Raw genomic sequence first — 20,027 nt, 5'->3', positions numbered from 1 at the left:
TATACTTTTTAAAAATAAAGTTTACTTTATTTAAAAGAAGAATTAACAATACGCGCAGTTTTATGATGCATTGTTGATATGAAACTAGAATTATATGCATGCAATTATAATTTCTTCATTGTATTTACAAATATCGATGGAAAAGTACATATTTCAAAACGATAGATAGATAGTAGATTTCTTGAAACCAATTTGGGGCCCTTGAGGGCATACACGTGAAGAACGACATAGAAAAGAAGAAAATCAGTACAGAAGATTATAGCAATTGGGGATTATCTAATAAATGCTTATAAGACATATGCATGTGACTAATATAATTATAATATTTGTTCGGTTGTTTTGAAGGTTATATAATGCACTATTTCTTGTTTTAAAAATATTGATTAAAATTTGCCTAGCTCGATAAGCAACATATCATTCTCATTGGAAATAATCCATAGAATTTTTTCTTTATTTGTTAAACTATATATTTTTTTGAATTATTATTTTAATAATATCCTTTTAAAAACTTCACGTTATATGGGACTATATTATTTTCCGCAAACCTGTCTATACATCAGAGACTGTTTTAATGTTAGAAATAAGTTTTCAACAGTTTGATATTTTGTAATGTATCAATATATATGTGTATCTATGTATGGCTAACAACACATTCTTATATAATGTGCTTTAGTGCCAATAAAGAATTGAATTGAATTGAATAATTTCTATTTTCATTATTTTAATTTTTAACTTTATTTATTTCTTGTTTGTTTTGTTTTTTGTAAATTAAGAAAAATGAAAACGGGGGAAGAAAGAGGGGGGGGGGGGGGGGGGGGGGAATAGCAAGAACAATTTTTTCATGAAACTAAAATAGGAGTTATTTGCCCTTTAAGCGTTTTCATGACCATGTCGCATTGATGAATGCGCATGGTCTGACAGAAGTGACGTCACGAATGAAGGATATCCACGCGGTAGACAGTGTCGCAATAAGGATTATTTTGAAGTGAATTTGTGATTTAAAAAAGAATAAAATCACATATACACCATGACCGAAAACGGCGAAAGCCTAGCCCCAGATTCTTGGGATCAAGACGACGCCCAAGAAACCAGCGATGTTGCATCACAGTTGTCAAATCTCAACGTAAATGCCCCAGCATTTGTGCCGGGGCAAAACGTTTATGCAGCAGAATTTGTGCCTTCTTTTCAAAAAAGTGTTCCAGGTAATGAATCTGGTAGGTATAATAGAAGAAGACTGTGATACGAGTTCATGTGTACTTGTAAGTGAGAGTCAAGCCTGGACAGCTTCTGGTCGAATTTGTTTGCTTTAAAAGTGGATTGGAAAGGGTGTGATCTCAATGAGATTTTGCTTGGATGAGATATCACACATCATTAGAGAGAGAGGGTGTGTGTGAAGAGTTGACAGTATGGTGAAATTGAATGTGTGAAAAATTTTAGATGAAAATTTGATTGCTATAATGAAACGGTGAAAAGGAAAATTTCATGTTTAACTCTGTAATGGCCTCTCCTCCATATGTCAAAACCATCTTATATTATATTAGATTGTCTCTGCAGGTTTGTTGCCTCATAATCCTAATTCTACAAACAATGAAAACATACAATTTTTTACATTGTTAGTAAATCCTCTGTTAATCTAGGTGGTATGTTGTTTATTTGTACTTTTTAAATGTCCATGTCATATCTTTAATTTCTCCAATTTTGCTTTTGGAATAAACATTTCACAAACAATAGGAATACTTCAATCTGAAAATGGAACAAATGTCATCTATGTTGATACAAATTCTCACAATAGAAAAGCTGGAATTATTGTGCAAATATTTTAGAACCAAGGACAGCATTGGCTGATAGACATTCATATACAATCACACAGTTAGCCACATAAGGAACAACATTTCAATCAGGGTCACATCACAACAATCATGTAGTTAGCCACACCAGGAACATTTCATTCATGGTCACATCACAACAATCATGAAGTTAGCCACACCAGGAACAACATTTCATTCAGGGTCACATCATAACAATCATGTAGTTAGCCACACCAGGAACAACATTTCATTCAGGGTCACATCATAACAATCATGTAGTTAGCCACACCAGGAACAACATTTCATTCAGGGTCACATCACAACAATCATGTAGTTAGCCACACCAGGAACAACATTTCATTCAGGGTCACATCACAACAATCTTGTAGTTAGCCACACAAAGAACAGCATTTCATTCAGGGTCACATCACATGATCGCAACAATCATGAAGTTAGCCACACCAGGAACAACATTTCATTTAGGGTCACATCACAACAATCATGTAGTTAGCCACACAAAGAACAACATTATCAGGGTCACATCCCATTGAACAATCATGAAGTTAGCCACACCAGGAACGACATTTCATTCAGGGTCACATCACAACAATCGTGTAGTTAGTTACACAAGGAACAATATTTCATTTAGGGTCACATCATAGCTATTTTTTTTTTAGCCAGTGATAGAAATGCTATAATAGCTCTAAATCTGAAAATTTTATTTTGTTTTAAAACTGTACTATTAGATTTTATGTAACTTTACTTTAACTATATTCTTAGGGGACCTCCATGGCCGAGTGCTAAGAGCATCGCGCTCAAAATCACACGGCCTCTCACCTCTGGTCGGCGCGGGTTCGTTTCCCAGTTTACTTTCAGAAGGTCGGTGGTCTCTTCCCAGGTACATTGTATCTGAGTTCTCTCTTCCACCAATAAAAACTGGGCGCCACCAGATAACTGAAAAATTGTTGAGTGTGGCGGAAAACATCAAACAATTAACTATAATCATCGATTAAATTAAAACTAAGTTTAAAGATTTTATCAAAATAAAGATTTTGGTTCTATTGAATATATAGCATTATATAGAATTTTTGTGTGAGAAGGCACTAATGTAATTTTGCTTCATTCAGAGCCTCTGAATAGGTCTTCTAACTTAAATATTGATAATGAAAGTTTATAAACCTTAATATTTTTTTTCTGTCATTGAAATAGTTAATAAATTTTCCGACACTAAAATGACAGCTAATATTGCTTTAAATAGTTTAATATTTGGAAATCTACAAAAGCTGTGAAATAGTCCTTTCTCTGAATTATACCAGCATGATGTAAAGTAATACACCTTGTTTTAGAATTTCTTTGCTGTCTTTGAACATGAGTGTATTCTATTATTACAGGCAATTACAAAACTTAATGTTAGCTCACATAGTCATCGATGTATAAAGTCTTTCCAATCAATATCTGTTGTGTGTGTGATGTCTGTCTCAAACTGGTAACTTTGCATAATTTTTCTTTGTCAAGGTATGTGGTTTGGCATATTTTGCTTTCAACCAAATTTGGCTTGGATATATTTCTTATACAAATTATGGCCTTTCAGAACAGAGGAGGGGGCCAATAATCAAGGTCTGAAATGTGAATAAATAAGCCCTTAAGCTCAAATGATACAAATCAACCTAAATGCTGGTAATATTGTATTATGTACTTATTTTTAATAGCAGGATTGAAATTTGAGCAACTTTGGTTATGAAACAAGAGTGCTAAATAGAAGTTGCGCTATCAAAAATATAAAAAATATATCATCTTCACAAGTCAAGGGTTATTGATTCGTTACCTCGCACTAACCCTTGACATCAGTCGCTATTTAAAAGTTGGGCTCGAGAAGAAGGGTGACGCAATACGCTAAAATTAATCAGCCAATGGAATTTCTTGTTTCAGATGAAAGTTTGGTAAGGGAATAAACAGAAAGTAAAAATTGGCGTCCGTTGACGAAAAGATATGTGAAAAACATCAAATCGATCATTTGACTGAAAACCAAAAGCTTTTGATATCATGTATCAGAGAAGGAAAAGATGTTTTTATTGGGACTAAAACCGGCAGTGGTAAATCGCTATCTTACGAAGTTGTTCGCATTATTTTGGACAATTTGTTTAATTTGTTAAAACATAGTCGACAAACGTACTTCGACAATCCATCATTTTCATTCGGATCATACCCCAAATCCTCGTCTAATTGTTTCTTCAAGCAAAACGAACTCCCGAAAATCAATCGACGGTATCTGTCTTGTACTAATTGGCCACAAATTTTACACCATAATGCCTTCGCCATGCGTGTTTACTGTTTAGTTTTGTTTTCGACCGATATAAAAGCCGTTGTCTGATTGGTTTGCAGCTTCAGGCTGCAAACCAATCATATGCTTCTTCTCGAGCCCAACTTTTAAATAGCGACTGATGTCAAGGGTTAGTGCGAGGTAACGAATCAATAACCCTTGACTTGTGAAGATGAAAATATATATATTCATTATCAAACATAGAGCAAGCGTTAAATTATTATAATTGTCAAAATGTTCATCAGCTTGGGCTACATGCCAAATTTTATATACGCAAATAAAAGTACACATACAGGGCCAGAATGAACCCCATACTGTAGAGTTCCACAGTTTCTATGCTTGAATCTTGATTACATTTAAAATCTTTTTCAGAAGAACAAATTTCAGTATATGTACAGTTTATTTAATGAATGTATTAGTTTTACTAATCTACTTTAATGTGTAGCTGCCTAGCTGGACATATAAGTGTAGACAAGGGCCGTCAGTCTCCTGGGTCAGATAAAAGGACCCTTCTCAATTTAAAAAGTAAGGGGGGGGGGGGGTCCCAATTCATAGTCTAGAAATTCCTACTTTCGAGACAATGCAAGTAAGTTGTATTTCTTTCTTCAAATAATCACCTAATGTCAATATACAGATTTTTCTAGACACTTCATTTTGATTTACTTTGACCTAAGGAGAGGGGGTGGGGGTGGGGGTGGGGGGTTGTTTCAGAATGAATGTAACTAAGTGAGAGTCCAGTCTTTGAGAAAGTCACCAGACCGTTGGTTTTCAGGGATTTTTTAAGGGTACGTAGGGGGCCGAAATAAGGCCCCATTCCCAATGCTAAAAAGCAGGTATATTTCCTAATGTTTACTTTTAAATTCCCAAACATGGCAAACAATGAAAACAAATCAAAGCATGGTAGCCTTTTTGTTCAAAAATCTTCTCCACAGGCCCACATATTACAATTTTTGCTTCAAAATTGTTGAATAAACCTAGTAATTTTTTGGCCTCTGGTTATTTGAATGAGGTCAGCTTTGACCAAATTGAAAGCCAGAAGGAGCCCAATCATACTTTAATGCACTCTGGTTTTCTTCCTACTTCTTTGTATGGATTTTTTTTTTTTCAAATGTCATTAATATTCACAAATGGAAAGGTCCTAGAAATCAAGACCTTAAAAAACCCTTGTTTTTCACCAGGCCATTTGCCCTGTAAAAATTATAGACTTTCTCGTAGACTGAAAGTCTATCTTGGTCTTTACCATAAAAAAAACTACTATTTATAAGTGCAACAGATTTGAAAAACTTGGGTGATTGTGTATGTGAATTAAAAATTCCCAATTTGAACCAAAATTTCTCATAACTTTCCCAATCTGAAGGAATCTGGCCCCAGTGACAGCTCTGTGTGCCCATAATAAGGGCTCCGGGATTGATTATAAAGTAAATTTAAATCTTGTGTTGATACAGAGATTTCTTACTTGGAAAGAAGGCTGTGTTGGTGCTCAGTGATTAATTTAGATTATTTTTGCTACCAGTAAAAGGTACCCTTCCCTTTTGACAACAAATGAATATTTTCCCTTTCATGGATAAAAATTTCCCTTCAGGGCCCGGTTTTTCGAAAGCTGGTTAACTTTAACACAGTGGTTAAGTTTAACGCAGTGTTAACTCCTAACCAAGTGATTAGCTAACACCATGGTTAAATTCTGTTTTTCGAAATCAATTTGACACATTGATTAGTTAACACTGTGTTTACCGAGTTAACCACTTGCTAATCATTTGATTACCCATAATGCACATGTACTTCCTATGTAAACAATAAGAATGCAGGAGTAAATAAAAGTCTTGTTTGTGGGAGATAGCTGATGAAATGTTCATGTATTGTTTTGTTTCAAAATACATGACAGTGACTGTGAGCCATGCACTTATACTTGTATAAATGCATTTATTAGTCTATTCAATTTGAATAATCATAGAGGTATTGGATATAATGATATATACTAGGCCTTTAGAAGCCTAGTTGAGAAAAACGGCGCTTATGCTGTAGAAAGCAGGCTCATTGCATAGTTTATCAAAGTGGGGGTTTATAGGGAGTCGAACAATTTGACTTCACAATTGTCTGAAAATACTTGACAAGTCAAAACAAAATAATTTATACACCCCCCCCCCCCCCCTAAAATGAGTTGTTCTGTACGAGCCGAACCTAAAATCCTAAGTTGCGTGATGGTGGAGGGGGTCGGTTTCATCCTTTATCAGTAAAAGCTTATCAGTTCAAGCTTACATTTCAACTACCAATCACTAGTGCTATGATATGAAAAAGCGGGGAAGGGGGGTGTCAGACTTTGCATGTAAAAATAACAGTAAACGTATGTTGTCAGAAATAAGGGGGTGAGGTGCTACATGTTTTGGACTAGGAAATAAAACATGTGGTTTTCTATATTGTTTGATTCATAATTGGACAACATTTATGGGAGGGGTTTAACGACGATGCTAGCCTATAAAAAATTCTAAATTTCTAAGAAAATCTAACTTCTTTTTTTTTAATACTCTTTAAAAGTCTTATTTTCCCCAAAACAGTTAAAGATATTCATGAAGAAAATGATAAATAAATTTACCTTATGATAGTATGTTCATATACATATCTATAGCATTTTATATCAATGTTCTTATTATGCATTTATTTATTTTAATATTCTTTTTATTTTAAATATAACACTTGATCCACCACTCCATTTCTACTAAGGGAGATTAATCTGGAATATCAACAATGAAAAACTCTTCTTCCTAAGTTTGTGTTAACAACTATTCTGTATTAGCCTGACTTGAATACTGTTCATATTAGATAGCCTTCAAAAAGAAAATACATGTATGTACGTTTCATGTATGCAAATCTTCATTTGAATCAGTTGTAAATGATACAAGGGATTTTCAAAAGGTCAAGGCCAGTGCAGACGATAGTGTTTTTAAAGTAGGTGTTTCAATGGAGATTATCATCATGAACTAAGGGCCTACATACACTTTGACATTTGGAAGCCAAAATTAGGTAAAATTATAATCTTAAGCATGGGTCCTGTTACAGGATTTCATATAAGTGAATATAATACGAGTTTTATTGACACCCCCCCCCCCCCCCCCCCCTTATTGAAAGTTTCTGCCAAAAGTATCTATAGATGCGTGCAAGATATTGCCACTGACAGAAAAGTGTAACACCATCATCCAACTGTACTAGTTTTTTCCATTAGCTGTGTCTCTTGGGTAAATTTCATCAGATTTGACGAAAATATCAATTTATGACAACATAAACAACACACCGTCAGAGTTCAGCATCAATACACACCTCAGAATGTCTAAACCTTTCAGATTTTCATGATTTTTGGTCTGAGGCGGACAGAAAATGAAGTCGGCGGCCATTTTTAACTACTGTGTTCAGACTTAACACAGGTACTGGAGGTGTATTAAAGTTAACACACCGTTAACACCGTGTTAACGCAAACTCGCATTTTGAAAAACAGTTAATCACATGGTTAACTTTAACACAGAAGTTAACACAGAGTTAACACGGTGTTAAAGTTAACCAGCTTTCGAAAAACCGGGCCCAGTTGTACAAACTAAACAAAATTGTGATAAATTTTAATGCTAAAATCAATTTTATATATGCTAAGCAATTTTCTGTAATCATCCAAGGTTTTACAATGTGGATAAGAATCAGTAATCACAGTGATTGGGATAAGCACGCTCCCTGCACCATAGTTGCATTAAATCAAAAAATGGCGCACAGAATATTGAAACACTGCGCCGTTGTGGCGCATATCATCCATTTTATATCTAATTTAAGCTTTTCCCCACTGACTTCGTAGATCTACGAATTTTTCAACTTTTGAGCTAATCCCCCACTTAATCTATATCGATTAAGTGTTTAAAAAATCTTCATCGCTGTTAATGCTTTAGTAATAGTACAACTTTACGTTCTTTTAAGCGCAAGTATGACTTAGATTTCCCAGACTGGCCAGTGTCTATCAAATAGTAAAAAGTTATCTGATTGGTTAATACTGTTAAATTGCAATTTTAATGCACATGGACAGGAGATGCCACATAATAAAAATTCTTAAGCATGACGAAGGGCAAACTGACTTTAATTTTCACCTGAATGATAAGTCAATACTGGCAGTAGACACTGTAGGAGCAGAAGGAAACGATGACGCGGACACGTCAAAACAGACAATCACGATGAGAATCCTGAATTTAGCAAAACGTAAATTTAACACAAATAATAAAACTATATAAAGTTACCTATGGCAATACTGTCTGTCAGTAGTGTTTAGATCATAATTTACTGATCTCTCAGATTCATCATTTTAAAATGTTGCATAAAAATTTCAATATGGCGCATTCATTTTAGAAATGTCACATTGACTCTAGCTGGTAACGTGTCATTGTCACACTTAGCAATTTGCTTATCCCAATCACTGTAATCAATCAATTAATATGCCTGTTTCAAGATATTGTAATCTGAAGATGACCCCAGGCACCGTCCCCTACCCTGGAAGTCCATGATGGCATTTTTTAAAATTTCCATTAAATGTTAAAAGGGTAGTAACATTTAGAAGCTGGATAAAACCCTGGTAGCTGATTTTTTGCTTACACTTTTAGCTGCAGTTCCTCCTGCAGAAGAGACACCCAACAGTGATGAACCACCACCACAAGAAGAAAAGTCACAAACTGCTGAAACAGAAATGGGTCAGTATAATGATTTTATGGCTTCTTTTATCACATAAGCAGTCTCTTGAAAACATTTTAATAAACTGTTGAGCTTTGTTTTGAGTCACGTGACTTGTTTACTCAAATGATAGTGATAAATCGGTTGACTACAAATGTGTGCTTCTGTTATCGAATTTTGGAGTGATATTTTCTTTTAATAGATATTAGTAAGTACAAGAAGCATCGTTTTATTGATTAGTTATGAGTTTAATATTGAATTCGGCTCACAAGTATTTAAAATCGACTTGAGAATGTCGCCTTCAGCTCCAAATTTCCAGTTTACGTAATGGTGCCAGTTCTGAAGTTTTCCTGGCACAGTAAATATCAAAATAAAAAGAAAGTCAGGAAAACGTAAGATATTTCGAACTAATGGTGGTGCAAATATTATTGAATGAAAAATATTTTAAATTTAGAAAACAATATTAATCGAAAATTGATCAGTTTTCTACTCCTGATTACAAAACGATTATTGATTATGATTTTAAACTGATAGCCCATCACTAATGTCTCCCTTCTTTCAGAGGGAGACATTGTTTTTGTGTACTGTCTGTCCATTGCAAAATCTTGTGAATGCTTCTCCTCCTATATGGCTTATCGGATAGACTTCAAACTGTGTACAATGCTTCATTGCCATTTGTAGATGTGCATATTGGTGGGACAGGAGGATCCAATTATTTTCCTAAAAGTTATAGTGGATCTAAGAGAGGTGGAGGATGTAAAATAGCTTGTGAACACTTCTCCACCTATATGGCTTATCAGATAGACTTGAAACTTTGTACAATGCTTCATTGCCATTTGTAGATGTGCATATTGGTGGGACAGGAGCCTAAAAGTTATAGTGGATCAAAGAGGGGTGGAGGATGTTAAAATAGCTGGTAAACGCTTCTCCGGCGATATGGCTTATCCGATAGACTTGAAATTTTGTACGATACTTCAGTGTCATTTGCAGATTTGCATATTGCAGGGACAGGAGGATTCAATTGTTGTCCTTAAAATTTTCGTCAATCTGAGGGGTTGAGGGTGTAAAATAGTTTGTGGAGACTTCTCCTATGTAGCTTATCGGAGTTCATAGTGTCTCTGTTCCATCTTATGCTTTCTCCTCCATACCATGCAGTACATTAAGGGGAGGAAGTTTCATTTGGATCACTTCCAATTTGGGAAGCTGGGGAGACATAAATTTGTTTTTCATAAAAACAATCTCTAGTTCTATACTAATGTAGGATGGTTCTTGTTTTATATTTATGTACTATTATAGAACAGTTCTGGTTTTACATTTCGGTACTAATGCGATGGTTCTGGTTCAGTACTGTTATAGAACAGTTCTGGTTTTACATTTCGGTACTAATGCGATGGTTCTGGTTCAGTACTATTATAGAACAGTTCTGGTTTTACATTTCGGTACAGCAATTTTTTTCTGCAAACTGGTACCGGTACCCATTCAATTGGGAAAAATAGCGTCAAAATCGAACAAATTGGGAATTTTCTACCAATGTATCGGCAATTGATTTCAACTAAAAGAAAAGAAAAAAGAACAAGAAGTAGTCATCTCTTTACAAACTCTTTTACGCTAATATTTGCTCTTGTGAGACATAAGGAATCGTCATAGGCTCGTTTTAAAATCGTCGTAGTTCTACAAAACACGCGCACTGCCATGATCTGTACTTTCGATTTAGTACCGGAAGTGGACATTTTAGTTAACTTGTACAAAGTTTCAGACTTAGTAAATTACGATGTCAGCGATCTATTTTTCGGCAAGTCAATTGGGAATTTTTAGTCTCAAAATTGGGAAAAATCAATGGTTTTTGGCATTGGGAATGGTACCATGTATTGGTACCCGTTATATAAGGAAAAAAATTGCTGCAGTACTGTAAATGCAATGGTTCTGGTTCAGTACTATTGTAGAACAGTTCTGGTTTTACATTGTGGTACTAATGCGATGGTTCTGGTTCAGTACTCTTGTAGAACAATTCTGGTTTTACATTGCGGTACTAATGCGATGATTCTGGTTCAGTACTATTATAGAACAGTTCTGTAGGGGTGAAATGATACAGTACCTTCTTGATTCGATTCAATTTTTGATACTTTAGTCTCGATTCGATGATTTTTGATTCGATGCAATAGCATGTTCCAAATTCTTTATTATGCTTAGATTTTTTATGTTTATTGTATTTATTGCTCTCTGCAAATAAATTCTACATAATATAAAAGCATTTAACATAAAGCAACACTCTTATCACTTGTCCTAAAGCCGAACTCTTACCATACCCAGGATTTATACATTGGGGGTGCATTTTTCAACTCGACTGTGTCCATTTTGGTACAGCAAAGTTTACTCGTACGTTGATTGGGCAATTTTCAATTCCATTGGCCAATCAGAAACCATGTTATCAAAAACAATGTATGCTATGATTCTAGAACCGTATGGAACTGAAACAGACCCGGAATAAATCGAACATGGAATCGAGACCTCTATATCGCGATTCGGCCACGTCACGATGCATCGTTTCACCCCTACAGTTCTGGTTTTACATTTCGGTACTAATGCGATGGTTCTGGTTCAGTACTGTCGTAGAACGGTTCTGCTTATATGAATCATTTCTGTACTAATAGAATGGTTCTGATTTTATGAATCATTTGTTTGCTGATGAAATTAAAAAGATTGGTTAGTCAAAAAGATGTTTGAGGTTAGAGTTAACATTCACAAAAGACAGTTCAACTATTCAATATCTTGTAATGACTCTGGGTATTGTTGTATTGCATGTTATAAATTAATGATGTCCTTCTTATGGAATTTTTATCATGTTTATAGGTAATTTTTTGTCATCCCTCTCAAGTCTGTCTTTGTATCCTGTCTTTGTATCTGCCTCTGAATCGGTGCATGGCCTTGTCTTCTGAAGAATATACTGTGGTGTTGCTAGGTTGCAGATGTTTAATAATTTACTACAAAATACATTCCATATGCATGTGTACAAATTGTAAAAATCAATACACAAAAGATAGGCCATGGATAATGGATATCTGGCATTTCTGCACACCAAGCAATTAAATGACAGATTTCACAGGTCTTAATTACTATTGACACGGGTATTTTTAGCTCGTTGGGACAAATGTCCTCAGAGCTGATGTTGTGACCCTTGTGATGGTCAAGGCAGCATCACACATGAAGGGAAATACTTTGACCTTGGTTATATCTTTTGAACCAAGGGGGAAAGGGCTTGGATATTTCACATATCAGTGCTCCAAGTTGTGAGTAAAACGGTCGCATTTGCGATCAGAAAATCGACTTTGCGACTAGAGATTATATCTAAGTCGCATTTTTGCGAGTGGAAAAAAATTGGGCATCCAGTAAAATTTTGTAATTGGGATCGGAAGTCTGAATAACTATTTGGATATTTCACATATATATATAGATTCCTCATGACCAGGCCTTTATTTGGTACTAAGACTTGACCTAATGACCTTTGACCTACTTTTCAAAAACTATATCTTTAAAAGCAAAGGAGGTAAGACTTTGATATTTATGCCCCCCTTCAAAGAAGAAGAGGTGGAGAATTAACTCTTTATTTTGATCATTTAATGAAATAACATTTTAAAAAACATGCAAAGTAAAAAACTTTAAAACAAAAGGACAATTTCTCACATTAATTGATTTTAGAATGAATATTAATTAAAACAGTGAAAAACAAATGTTGAGAAAGACAGAATGCTGGAGTTATGTACTTACAGTATGCAGGTGATGCTCTTCTTGTACCACCAGAATAATTTATGTGCATATCGCACAGTGTTCCATATTTGCAAATCAAAAGATGGCCTTCCAAATTTTAGCTTACCTCTTTTTAGCGGAGTTTCAAGGAAGTCAGAAGTTGATTTATGATATGGTGAATAATGTTCTGGCATCAACTATTCATTTTAAAAAAAAAAAAAAAAAATTGTATACCTGGGCTATTTGAGCATGTTATGTTGAGCTTTGTCGTTGAAACTTATACATGATCGACCCCAGTGTTTGAAATTCAAAATTATTTCCAATAGGACCAAAGGACCCACAGCAAAAGGGTCTACATGAGTCCTTCCAAGGCAATTTAGGCCCCAAATTACCCATCACATTTTTATTTTTATTTTTAAAAACGCCATTGTTTTCTGTACCAGATTGGGTAAAATAAGTTCATTTCATGAAGTGTGTCTGTCACAACTCACAAGCATTTACAGTATGAAGCAGTCAAACATTATAAGTGACACAACAGAGTTTTAAATGGTCATGAATTGTTTAAAATTAATTAGATTTTAATTTAAAATACTGTTTAGATATATATGTATGAAAAGCACGATTGATTCTATCATGATACAATTAACTAGTTTTACTAATCTCATACGTAATTTCTTTTAAAGATGCTCATTGGTTCATTTATTTCAACAAATCCAATCAAAATGCTGGATAAATATAAAGTAGGTAATCTAAATGCATAAACCAACGCACGTTTTAAAGTTTTATTCCCGGCAACCTCGTTGGCCCAAAATTATAAGGACCCATTTAGTCATATTATTCGCGAGTCCTTCGATAGGTACGTCGGTGCAGGGCCGACGGACCGATGCTAATTTTGAACAATGATCGACCCATATAATTTTATCTTCGACAGTTAAATCAAGTTTGAACAGGAATTACCATGTCTGTCGGTCCCTCCCTCCCACTATTTTCTTCTGGGGTGTAGATTTGTAACAGAGAGACATTAGATGGTCATATTTCTCCAGGTCAATGGTAAGAAATATTTTGTCCAAACTATAACTTTGTAATGGAGAGACATTTGAAAGCTGCTTATACTAGCACAGTGGTAGCTTATGACCAGATGGTCATTTATAAAGTTCCAAGATCATTGGTTGCTGTAATACTGGAGTAATCATTCTTGTAATAATTATTACTTGGGTGAGTAGTGTGACCCATGAGACTCTTGTTCAACATGGATGACAATGTCATTTGATCAGCATCATTATACCGTAAATCATGTCCATTTCGCGAGACCTTATTTTTGTGTGGATGCAATGGTGTATTTATTCACAAGACATAACTTTTGTGAATCGTTAATTTATTTCTCTAGTATTCACAAAAATGTAATTTTCATGAATGGCTAGTTTCGCAAAATTACATGTAAATGATGTTCTCACGAATGAAATATAATTGACAGTATCCCACAATCATGATAACACCATAATTCCTGAAATTTAGTGCATATAAATTTATAGAGACCACTGGTATCAATTACTGATCCCATTTTACATGACAAGCATTTCTAGATATGTATTTAAAATTACAGAAGAGTTGGAGAAGTGGGAGGATGAAGCCGTGCAGGACAATGAAATGGAACTGGATGAAGAAGAGGAGACCGCCCCTGTCAATGTCTCGGATGATTCTGGGTCTAAGAAAGAACATGTCAATGTAGTCTTCATAGGTCATGTTGGTGCGTATCCAGAGTAATAAAACAGTCCCGTAATCATGAGACCATTACACTAAAATTTTGATACAGGCTTCCACTCTCAGTGGATCTCATCACAATGTGAGTGGTATGTTAATGGCTCTCAAAAACCTGTTAATCCAAGGGACCATAAGAAGATGGTATATACACAAACTTAAATAAATTTCATATTGCAGTACAGTAAAAAAAAAAAAAAAGTTTATAGCAAAGTACTGGGGATGAAACTGGGGATTCATTGTAAATTTTATGTAATTTGTCGTATTCAGTAAGATTATAATATGTTAAAAGTCTACAGGGAATAAAAATCACGTCACTGTAAGCATGAATTCATTATATTAAGCATGTTGTAACCATGTTTTGCTGTATGTACAGTTCAAACAATACAAACTGCCGAGGAGGCTGATAGGTTAGAGTGTTCGCCCCGCATGTGAAAAATTCTTGATCGAGACGTTACGCAAGATACAATCAATCAATAAAACAATACAAAGGAATTATTTCAATATTTGATGCCAGTTTTTTTTCTGTGGATAACCAGGATTTTACAGTTTTAAATAGATCTATTTTTGCAATGGATTTAGTGGTACCCTTGAAATTTACGAAAATTAGTCCTCATTGAATATGATAACCAGTGGTTGTATTTTATCTTTTGTAGATGCGGGAAAGTCCACTATTGGGGGACACATCATGTGAGTATTCCTGCAGGTTGTGGTTGCTTCATGTATTAATCTGAAATATTGCTTTTATTACCCACTGTAATAAAATGTATGAGGACTTACAGGTGACTCTCAATAACTTGAAATTCAAGGGACCTTGATAAAACTTTGAGAGATCAAATGTTCAAGGGATCGATAGTAAATTGGCTTTATTATATAGAGAGGAAAATCAGGACCATGATTTCACTTCGAGAGACCGAGAACTTCGAGAGATCAAAGTTGGAGCCATCGAGAGTCACCTGTATAGTCTTTGTCCTATCTTCCTCAGGCATATAATTTTAAAAATGGGCATAAGTTTTGATTTGTGAGGAAACTGATATTTAGGGAGTGTGATCCTTGTTAGGCCAATTCAACTTAATTGATTATCATCCCCGCCCGCCCCTCAAAATTCGGCCCGTCCCAAAAAAAATTATTTTGCGAAACTTGAGATTTCCGGAAAATTTTCATGTCCAACTCCGGTATTTACACTTGTTGTTTACATTTCCGGTATAGGAACATGAAAAGCCATCAATCTTTACCCAGAGTTATCGTTCCTTATACGAGCAAGGAACGACAACTCTGGGTAGAGATTGGAAAAGTCACATGAAGAATATGGTTTCTTGCAGTCTTGAAGAAGTTTGGTATCTTTCTGTGTTTTAAATTAAGCTTAACCTGGAATTCGTCTGTGAAATAAGCATAGATTGATATCCATCTGGCATTAAATGAAGCACTTCTGTTGACAAAAACTCGTCTGTCATAAATATTTTTCTCAAAAATAAGAATTAAAAATAAAATCCTCCCACCCGCCCTATACTTTTTGGTGACCCTGGATGATAATCTACTAATTAAATTGAATTGGCCTTATTAGACCTCTGTAAAAGAACCATGGTGTTTGATAAATCTGTAACCTTAGAATTGAGGAAGTTTTCTAACACTTGGAATTTGTTTATAACTTTGAAATTGGTGGTGAGAGGGCTATAATCAGGTCTTTCCAATGATTCATGTAATAGAATATCACTACCATAAGTTGCTCTATAGCTCGGGTATTCGGCTATCACTGCCATTGGCTGTACAATAGTTTAAAGGTCATTGTGTATCACTACCATTGGCTGTACAATGGTTTAGACCATTGGCTGTACGATAATTTAGGTAATTGTTTTTCACTACCATTGGCTGTGCTTGTAACTTGGGTAATTGTGGTTCACAAAATCTGTTTAATTCTGCATTTCAGGTATCTGACAGGTATGGTTGACAAAAGGACACTAGAAAAATATGAAAGGGAGGCCAAGGAGAAAAACAGAGAAACATGGTAGGTAAACTTCTGGGGGGGGGGGGGGGGGGGGGGGAGAGAGAGAGAAAAATTCCAGCTATATAAAGAGTGTGGCAAGATGTTTATCATTGGATATTAAATACGATAAAGCTCACACATCTGATGAGAAGCAAACAATCAGAACATTAAACGGGTTGGGGGAGCATTTGGACCCACAATCTTGTAACTGACTAATTGAAATCAATTCCCTTTGAGCATACACTTGTCATTTTCACACGCTACAAAAATTTGTACCACAAATATGATTCCATGTTGAATAACGCATTTACATGTAGAAGTTAAACCTGTGTATGTGATAAATGAACGGGTTATTTACAGGTATTTGTCATGGGCATTAGACACAAACTTGGAGGAGAGAGAGAAAGGCAAAACAGTGGAAGTTGGCAGAGCATTCTTTGAAACAGAAAATAGGCATTTCACAATCCTGGATGCCCCGGGACACAAAAGCTTTGTACCTAACATGATAGGTGGCGCATCACAAGCTGATTTAGCCGTCCTGGTAGGTAGACACAGAGCATGTAGTGTTGTAGTTCAGAGATCGATGTCTAGGTATATCAAAGGTGTATATGTCAGAAAGTTTGTAATCATGCACATCTTTCACACCAATCTTCTTATGGTGTCGCACCGTTTTAACAGACACTGATAGTGTAGGAATGTGTCATATCAGTGTTGTTATCACAGGTTATATCCGCTCGAAAAGGAGAGTTTGAGACAGGTTTTGAAAGAGGGGGACAGACCAGAGAGCATGCTATGTTAGTGAAAACTGCTGGAGTCAAACACTTGATTGTTGTCATCAACAAAATGGATGACCCCACTGTGCTGTGGTCAGAAGAAAGGTGAGAATGCCTGCATAAGTCAGTTTTATTTAAAGCTATATTTGCATTTACTTTCATGTCTTAGAAAAATTATAGGCACATGGAAAAATTTACCTTCAAACCATTTACAGTAAAACAGTTGTAATGAACCTTCAGGGTCGAAGAAAAACAGTTCATCTTATCCAATGCAACCTTTCATTGGGTCAAATGCTGTCTGACGTATTTCATATCGATTGTTAGGTCGTTCTTGGTACACTTATTTTGACTACAGATCACTCCGTTTACCTGATGAAGACATAGGGCTCACAGCAGGTGTGACTGGTCGACAGGGGATGCTTGCTCCTCCTAGGCACCTGATCCCACCTCTGGTGTGTCCATGGGTCCGTGTTTGCCCAACACTCTATCTTATATTCCTTATAAGTTATGAGATTTCTCACTGTTTGTTATCTTTACCTTTCATCCAATAAAATTTTTGGTATTTTCCTTGCGTAGGGGAAAAATCTTACTTAACCAGAAGTGTTTATGTGTTAAAAGCATGTTCGTCATTAACATATTTTACTGTATTAGATATGTAAACATTTTATGTTGTGTTGATGCCAAAGATATTGTATTTGTTAGATTTGAATCATTAAGTATTTCTGAGATATGGCTGCTGAGATGAAAGACATTTCTGAAATAGAGCTCAAATTTGTGCCATTCCAAAGTCTAGTTACGAGAGGTCAAAATCCTGTCATTAGGCCATCCTTAAAAAAATGTTTGTTTGGAATTGCCACTTGGGAGATTTCAGACCCAGGAGGGAGGGAGGGATTTAGAATTAATGATAAAAATCACAACATAAAACAGTAAACAGATTTGTTTTTCAGATATTTTGTCTGTTTAATTCGGAAACAATCAAGCCCCAAAAAATTACTTCAAAACTCTGACAAAGGTGACAGTTCCTATCAATAATTTCTTCAGTCTATTTTAGAAGATTTCTCTTTAAAAATATCTGGCCCTTTTTGACAAAACAATCAGCACGGACTGGGAGAACCCCACAGATTTTCTGTAATAAATTTTGGTCCTTTGGAACTGGCATCAGCTGATGCACAGTAAAAGCATAAATCTTTTATGTATTTAGCAGTGTCAGCAATAGTATGCAAACTCTATGTGCATAGTGCAATTCAAATTCAAACACGTCAGATCCATGTAACTTTGGCCGATATTGCCCATGTCATCTGACATATCAGAGTTTTTCAATTCACTCGCGATCTCTTTCAAAGTACTTTGAAGACTAAACTGTAAATTATATTGCTGATTTTCACCTCATATATGTGTATAAAAACAGACAAAGGAATGTTTGGCTCATTAGTGGGATGCTTTATACTTCGCTCTGACATTTTGGTCGCTACTGCTTGTCAACGACAATCTTCTAAATGCCTTATTACAGATTGCAAGAAAAAGCGTTTTATTTATCCGACTGGATGTCAAACCCGATATTTGAAAGATGAGTAATTTGTCGATACAACAAAATTATAAACTTTTTTTTTACCAATGAAACAAAATATATATATATAAATAATTTTGTCAATAAAATTTTCCCAGCAGGGATAATTTTAATGAGGTGGGCAGCAATTCCAGACAAACTATATTGGCCTAATTCACACAAGCTGTGACATAGATGTTCAGAAAAGAACTGTATGTCCATTACAATGCATCATGTTGTCAGCATTAATGCTCAGATATGATGTATCTGTACTATGAATGTCAAATTGAATAAAATCAAGGAACAGATTACTCTATTCTGGATATGAGTTCAGAACATCATCTTGCACTAAGAGGAGGGGGTTGTAATTTAGAACACTTTCAATTTAGGAAGCTGGAGAAACATTTGTTTTTAACAAAAACAGATTATATCTAACATTTCATATTACCAATGTTGATCTAATCAATGCACACATTCCTACAGATATACAGATTATATTTAACATTTGATATGACCAATGTTGATCTAATCAATACACATGTTCCTTCAGATACACAGAATGCAAGGAGAAGTTGCTGCCATACCTTAAAAAATGTGGCTTCAATCCAAAAACAGAGATTTTTTTCATACCTGTCTCCGGGTTAAATGGGGCATTCCTGAAAGATATACCTGAGGAATCTATGTGTCCATGGTACAGGTAAGTTCAGGACCATTAGGTAGTATGTCTTATGACACCGGTAAGATCATGTTACAGGTAAGTTCAGAACCATTAGGCAGTAAGTCTGTGTCACTGGTAAGATCATGGTACAGGTAAGTTTAGGACCATTAGGCAGTAAGTCTGTGTCACTGGTAAGATCATGGTACAGGTAAGTTTAGGACCATTAGGCAATAAATGTATTACTTCGATTAGATCATGGTAGGCCCTGAACTTTGGTAGTGTTTATTCTGACTGAACTTTGATAGTGTTTATTCTGACAATCCCACTGGCTCATGAGTGCTATGTGGAAGACTTGGGTTTGACACAAATTCTCCATCAGCATACATCAGTATCAAGATCACGTGAGATTGCAAAGCAAAGCCCAGAATTTAAAGTTTTGAATGGTTGTGGAATTTTATACACTCTGTATGGACATAAACAATTTTTTAATACATTACTCTATTGGTAACTGATTGTGAAAATTGAATACAGATTTGGCAGCTACACATACAGTATATATAGAATTTATTTTACTTAGCTTGAAATGTGTATGACAGGATTTTTACAGAGAGTAGTTCTATTCTTGCAGAGGACCATCATTGATTACCTACCTCGACACAATGCCCTCGTTCAACAGATCCATGGATTTACCTGTCCGTATGCCTATAGTAGATAGATACAAGGTAATAGCTTCAACGAGAAATG

General features: G+C 35.3%; 1 protein-coding gene across 2 annotated transcripts in view; it reads left to right on the top strand.

Moving 5' to 3' along the window:
- Positions 1 to 881: 881 nt before the first annotated feature.
- The window catches only part of LOC125670062 (eukaryotic peptide chain release factor GTP-binding subunit ERF3A-like), a 28,437-nt gene continuing 9,291 nt past the window's right edge, over positions 882 to 20,027 (top strand). Inside the window, exons 1-9 of one of the 2 annotated variants that reach the window (XM_048904996.2) lie at positions 882 to 1,214; positions 8,754 to 8,840; positions 14,168 to 14,311; positions 14,979 to 15,012; positions 16,250 to 16,327; positions 16,667 to 16,847; positions 17,030 to 17,184; positions 19,176 to 19,322; positions 19,912 to 20,005. In XM_048904996.2, coding sequence (XP_048760953.1) covers positions 1,028 to 1,214; positions 8,754 to 8,840; positions 14,168 to 14,311; positions 14,979 to 15,012; positions 16,250 to 16,327; positions 16,667 to 16,847; positions 17,030 to 17,184; positions 19,176 to 19,322; positions 19,912 to 20,005 — 1,107 coding nt within the window. In that variant the 5' untranslated portion in view covers positions 882 to 1,027. The remainder of the gene's footprint in view (positions 1,215 to 8,753; positions 8,841 to 14,167; positions 14,312 to 14,978; positions 15,013 to 16,249; positions 16,328 to 16,666; positions 16,848 to 17,029; positions 17,185 to 19,175; positions 19,323 to 19,911; positions 20,006 to 20,027) is intronic. The other variant, XM_048904997.2, reaches the window with a different exon arrangement.

This window comes from Ostrea edulis, chromosome 4 (genome assembly GCF_947568905.1).
Source record: "Ostrea edulis chromosome 4, xbOstEdul1.1, whole genome shotgun sequence".
In the NCBI taxonomy this organism is placed as follows: Eukaryota; Metazoa; Mollusca; class Bivalvia; order Ostreida; family Ostreidae; genus Ostrea; species Ostrea edulis.
This window is presented reverse-complemented; position numbering and strand designations above follow the sequence as displayed.